This window comes from Emydura macquarii, unplaced genomic scaffold (genome assembly GCF_026122565.2).
Source record: "Emydura macquarii macquarii isolate MOO-44397 ecotype Brisbane River unplaced genomic scaffold, CSIRO-AGI_Emac_v2 contig_2897, whole genome shotgun sequence".
In the NCBI taxonomy this organism is placed as follows: domain Eukaryota; kingdom Metazoa; phylum Chordata; order Testudines; family Chelidae; genus Emydura; species Emydura macquarii.
Genome location: NW_027133034.1, coordinates 22,578,780 through 22,585,285, shown reverse-complemented (window position 1 = coordinate 22,585,285; position 6,506 = coordinate 22,578,780). Strand labels below are relative to the sequence as shown.

At 43.9% G+C, this 6,506-nt stretch overlaps 1 protein-coding gene across 1 annotated transcript in view; it reads left to right on the top strand.

Annotated features, from left to right (window-relative positions):
- The first annotated feature begins 626 nt into the window (after positions 1–626).
- The window catches only part of SRFBP1 (serum response factor binding protein 1), a 118,438-nt gene continuing 112,558 nt past the window's right edge, over positions 627–6,506 (top strand). Inside the window, exon 1 of the mRNA XM_067568800.1 lies at positions 627–850. Coding sequence (XP_067424901.1) covers positions 821–850 — 30 coding nt within the window. The 5' untranslated portion in view covers positions 627–820. The remainder of the gene's footprint in view (positions 851–6,506) is intronic.

Sequence of the window (6,506 nt, the reverse complement as noted above, 5' to 3'; positions counted from 1 at the left end):
AGGGAGCGAGTCTCTTTACATTTGAATTAAAACACAAAGTAACTCTTCCATGATTCAAATTCCTTGCCACATGGCACCATATTTCTTTCAGATTTCGAGGGATGTAATATCCACAAAGACTACTGAGGCGTTAAGAGCATAATTTTGCAATTCCATTATCTGCTAAGTTTTTTTCAAGACCTGCTGAACATAATTAATCTCAGACACATTAGGGTGGGTAGCTCCCGGATGAATTTCGTTTATAACTTTGTCATTTTTTAAAATACTCCGTTACACGTTTAATTTTTTTTATTCTATAAAATGCTTTTGTCAACCACGGCTAGAGCCGGTGACAGCAGGCGCGTGGAGCAGGATGGCGTGGGGTGAGGGAGAGAGGGCTATGTCTAGATCCTGCACACAGAGGAGCTTCATGTGTGCTTGGGGGCTCCTCAGCGGCTCGGAGCTTCGTTTTTCACTCAACATCGTATGAAAAGTCTGGACACAGTCACCAGCTGGAGTCAATGAAAAGCAAAGCTGCCGTATCCCGCCCAGGCCAGCCCAGCCCACCCAGCCCAGCTTAGAGTGGGTGGGGCTTCAAATCCGCTCAGGCCAGCGAGGTGTGGCCTAGACTGTCTGCCCGTCACCATAGAGATTCCATCTAGAGCGTCTCCACAACTCCCAGAGCTGCGCACGGCGCAGGCGCCCACTTTCGCTTGGGGCTGCTCAGCCTTGCCTGCGCGTGGTGGGGGCCGGGGCACAGTGGGCAGGGGCTGCTCACCTCCCCGCCCAGCAGGTGTCGGGGCTCGCGCGTGGACTGTGGGCAGCTGGCGCAGCGTCAGCCATGGCGCAAGTGCTGAACCTGAACAATGAGGTGAGTGCGGCACGCGGCCTCCTCTTCCCGCCCCCCCCCGCCCCGGTCCCCTCACGTGGCTCTCGCCGGCCCGGCGGTTTGAGTCTCATCTCCAGTGAGGCTGCTCCCTCCCTCCCTCCCTCCCCTGAGTCCTGGGGCGGATGCTGCTCCCGCACTGGCGGGAGAGCGATGGGGGGCGCGTGCAGGCTGCGCCGGGAGGGGAGAGCGATGCGGGCTCCAGGCTGGGGGGAGTCGGGTCTGGGGGTTTTGGGCTCGTCTCCCATTTCAGGGGCGCCCTGGGATCAGGTGTTTTGCGGGTCCTCAAAGCCTGGCCGGTACCAGGCAGAGGGGGGCGGGCCCACTGTAGCGCGGCCCATGGTGCCAAGGTTGTTTATAAGTAGGGCCCTACCAAATTCATGGTCCGTTTTGGTCAATTTCACAGTCCTAGGCGGTTACAAATGGTCCGTTTCAGATACTTGCACCTGACATTTCATAGTGTTATAACCATGGGGGGCCCGACCTAAAAAAGGGTTTTGGTGGGATCTCAAAGCTATTGCACTGCCACAACGTATTATTTCTGTGCTGCTGCTGATGGCGAGGCTACCTTCAGAGCTGGGCAGCAGGAGAGTGCAGGGCAGCATAGACCTGAGGGTTGTATGGTATGAAGGGGATCCTCACTTGGGGGGGACAGGGCTAGTCTTACAGGTGGGCACCTGCCCAGGGCCTCATGGTCAGAAGGGCACTGTAGTCCTCCCCACACATAGCCAGCCCAAGGCCCCTCCAACTGCTGGCTGGGCCTGGAGCTGGGGAGGAACAGGGCTGGTGGGGCAAGGGCACTGGAACCTTTGTCGAAGTGTGGGGGCCACCGTCACTAGAACCAGGGTGGGTGGGGGGTTATGACCCGCCACTTCTTATCATGGGCGTAGTTTGGGGAATGGGGTAGCATTGCCCTCTCAAACTGCAAGCCTTGGGCAGGTGTGGAGCAGCTCTGAGAGGGGCTGTGTGTTGTGATGGCATTGTCCTGTCGTGTCTCCCTTCCCCCCCCCCCCCCCCCCCCCGGGAGATTAACAAAAGATTAGGTGCAACCCTAATGTTCTGGGTAACGTCCTAATAAAAAGCACAGTCTTGCTTCCTCAAGAGGCTGCTGAAAAGAGGAAGGGTGCTGGGGTTCTGTGACCCTAAGATTCCCCTCAGTGCCAACTGGCAAGGGTCATGTAACAGTAATTCCTATCAGATCTCATAAACACACTACACTTAACACATTGCTGTCATAGTATTTACCTATAAAAATGTCTTGTAAAGTATTGAATGAAAGCCAGTAACACAGTGGTCATTAATATTGTGAAAAATTGTTCACTTTCTAATTTTTATCATATCATAAAACCAATTGGATCATTATACTTACTTTTCAATGTATAGTATATAAAGTAGCATAAACAAGTCATCGTCTATATGAAATTTTAGTTTGTACTGACTTCATGAGTGTTTTTTATGTAGCTTGCTGTAAAAGTAGGTAAATATCTAGATGAGTTGATGTACCCCCCTGGAAGACCTCTGTCTACCCCTAGGGTACACATTTCCCTGGTTGAGAATCACTGATTTATACGGATTCTTTTCAGAGTAGAACCACACAAGTAAAAATAACTAGTGAATGTGGGGAACATATGTGATGAAGACAAATGTGTTCCACACCAATTGTAGCAATTCTTTCATTTAGTGTTATCACTGATTGCGTTATTTTGTCTTTAAGATCATAGAGGAATTTGTGAAGTCCCTGCATTGATACCAGTTATCATAAAAATAATCCAATCTAAAATGACTTGGCAGAAATCAAACAAACCCAAGCCTCACAAAGTTTGTGAATGGTCTTTGTGATTGATACACCCTGATCTCATTTAACATAGTGCATTATTCTACACTAGGGAACTAAGGAAAAGACTGGTCACAAATATATGGATATTGCACTATTGTACATGCTAAATTAGAAATATCTTTTGAGTTAGTGAAAAAAATTCATATGGGAGTTACTCAGGGATGATACTATAGCTAGAAAAACAAGTGATGGTAGAGCCGAACAATAGTACTTAAAGTATTTTCAAACAAAGTATATAGGTAGGATGGGAGACTGCTAGATACTAGGTGATGGGGGACAGTGTGTGTGTTACTTGAGAGGGTATTATGAAGATTCTTGACCTTCCTAGCGGGTAATAAGGAGGAACAGAATCTGGGTTATGAAATCAAATCAGATCTATAAATTGACATGCTTCAGATAAGGTGTTTAATTTTTTGTTCTGGAAATTTACACTTTTTTTGTGGCTGCAAAGAGAGACATTAAATGTTACGTCCACTTAAGTAGATTGGCAACAAAAATGATTAGGGGGCTGGAGCACAGGACTTATGAGGAGAGGCTGAGGGAACTGGGCTTGTTTAGTCTGCAAAAGAGAAGAATGAGGGGGGATTTGATAGCAGCCTTTAACTACCTGAAAGGGGGTTCCAGGGAGGATGGGGCTAGGCTGTTCTCGGTGGTGGCAGATGACAGAACAAGGAGCAACGGTCTCAAGTTGCAGGGCGGGAGGTCTAGGTTGGACATTAGGAAAAAGTTTTTCACTAGGAGGGTGGTGAAGCACTGGAATGGGTTACCTAGAGAGGTGGTGGAATCTCCATCCTTAGAGGTTTTTAAGCTGAGGCTTGACAAAGCCCTGGCTGGGATGATATAGCTGAGGTTAGTCCTGCTTTGAGCAGGGGGTTGGACTAGATGACCTCCTGAGGTCCCTTCCAACTCTAATATTCTATGATTCTATGATTAAGTAGTAATTTATAAATGCTGACATAGTTAAATGGGTTTTGGGAACTAAAAGGGCAAATTTTTGGTAAATTACGTATTAAAGGCACCTCCAGGGCAGCAGAAGGCTTTTAAAGCAAGGTTGGCAGTCATTTAATACTGTAGACATTTGCTTCCCCCCACTCCCATCATGGAGGTGATCTAAGCCTACTAATGCCAGGCAATGTTTTAAAAATGCTTTTTGGAAGCAGATAAGTTTCCCAACTGCTTTTCTCCAATGACTTTTTCTTTTGGGAACCCAATTCCCCAAATTGTGGATGTCCACTCTGAATTATAACAATGCTTATTTATTTGAATAGGGATTGTAGCTTGTTCAAGATTCTGTGTGTAGACAGCACTGTTTATGCTGTTGTGTTTTTTCTGGAAGCATTTAACAAAACAAAAACACAAATCTGAGATATCTAATAACATTCAAAAGTTTTCAGAGATACTTGTCATGTCTTAAATGACAGCTGACAAGTTAAATTGACAGTGTTGATGTCCTGTGTAGACTGAGGCAGAGAAAACTTGTCTTCTGAGTGGAGTATATAGGAAATCAAATTTTCAAAATTGCTTTAAGGTAATATCTGGTACTCTTAAATTTTTTTAAAGTGTTTAACTTATTAAAATAATTAGAAAACTTTCAAAAACTGATTTCATACATGTTCTAGTAATCTGATGCATTTTCTGTATCTAATCTGTGTCAGGCATTGTTAATTTTCATTAAGATTTTTATGGATTTAATTTCTGTAATTAGATGTAGTGCTTTGACTATCTTTTGATATTACATTGCTGTTTTCCTTTAAGATTAACCTGTCATATGGTAATATTTATTAGCTCACATATATAAAACTGTTCTGAATAGACTTTTAAATACAACTAGGGCTGCATGAAGATTGCATGTTTTGTATATTTACAATGATTCAATCTTTTATTTGAGTATTTTAATTAACTTTGGATAAGACCAACTTCTGTTTATATTTAAGGTAATAACTGTGCAATGCCAACACTTAGAACCTGATAATTCTTTCCTTGATAGACTTTAGTATGGTGGGTTTTAGAAACTTTGTTTACTATGCTAATCCTTCATTTGCTTTGAGAGAGGGCAGAATTTCTCAGTAACTTGAGTTGACATTATTTTTAGGTTTCTTAGATGACTTTTATTTTCATGGATTTTTAAAGTTCTACACTCGATATTCTAACTGTAAAGAAATTAACAAATATAAAGTAAAATAACTCAAGGTGTTCAAAAGCTTTGAATCATTGTTTGTTCTTGGAACATATAACTTGTCTAAACACAAAAGTTGTACTGCTTTAATTATACCAGTATAGCTCAAAGTGGTGCAACCCTCTCCCAGTGTGGTGTAAATGTTGTATGCTTATACTGATAATGTTTATTTCCACACAGGAAGGAGAAGAAGACGCTATTATAGTATATATTACCTTTATACCAGTGTAACTGCAACCACACTAGTAATTTCAGAATTCAAACTTTTTTTATGGCTCATGAGATTATATGTATGGGATGAGGGACTGTGGTATGTGTGTGGGAGAGGGCTCGTGTTCCAAGTTTGTACTGGGCCCGAAAATATTATGCTTGGGCCCTGACCTCAAGTTAACACTGCAGTGAAGACATGGCCTAGGTTTAAACATGACTATCAGCAAGCATTTTTTCTGTCTACACTAGAATATTCAACCTTGTTAGTTAAAACATGACTAAAAACTCAAGTGTAGGCATACCATAATGTTTACAGAAGATATAACTCATTTTATTTTTTTGATATGGTATAGTCTTCCCTGAAATGTTCTGTTTTCAATATTGTCATTTTGTGATTCTGCCAATATTTTATGGCATTTTAAAGGTAAAATTCAACAAATATTTGACTTTTGTATTTTATACAGATAAAAGGAAACCCATGATATGAGAGAGTGGAATTATCCTTCCAAGTGAGCATAACTAGTTTAAAACACAGTGGCAGACATTTTGCTTAGTAATCTTTTAGTATTCCATGATATGTGACTTCAAAGTATTAGGCCTGGTCTACATTAGACTGTTTTGTCAACAAAAGTCAGCTTTTTTTCAACAAAACAGTGCTGGTGTACACACTGCAATCACCCCCACACCGCCAACAAAACGGCCCTGTTTTTTCAACAAAATAAAACCTCAACAATAGGTGTAGGGCTCATATCAGCTTAGTTAGGGCGATGCAGTGTCAATGTAGACACTGTGTCCCCCTTACATCGGCTGTGAGGCTGTCATTCTTGTCAATTTGAGCAGTGAAATTAACAAGAAAGCCCTGCTGAGAGCTGAACAGCTGGACCCAACTCCAACTTGGGAGTGGGGCAAAAAGAGCGAGTGCCTGGACCTCACTATTAGCTTGGAGAAGGGCAAGAAGCCCGGGCGCTTCTCCACCCACTCCCGATAGGGAGCCAGGACAGCCTTGTCAATGGAGCGGGTGGGGGGAACGGGAAGGGGAGGAAGCCACAGGCAGCTTCCCCTGGGAATGGGAAAGGGGAGAAGCCACAGGCATCTTTCCCCGGCTGTTGATGGAGAGTGGGGGGGGTAGCTCATTGGAAGCCCAGGAGCCTCTGGGGCTCCTGGCAGGGAGCTGAAAGACCGGGCTCTCAGCTCCCCACATTGCCTCTCTTAAGTCAGTTGAGGTGACTGGACAGGAAGTGACCTCTCCTAGTGAGGACGCACTCCACCGACCCAAGGAGGGTAGTGTGGCTGTAAGTCATCCTATGTTTGGTCAACTTATTTTTCTAGTGTAGGCAAGGCCTTAGAGTTTCAAACTAACTCATAATTAAAAGCAACAATCTTCTGTATAAGTGACACTGCTACATTCAGAAATTAAA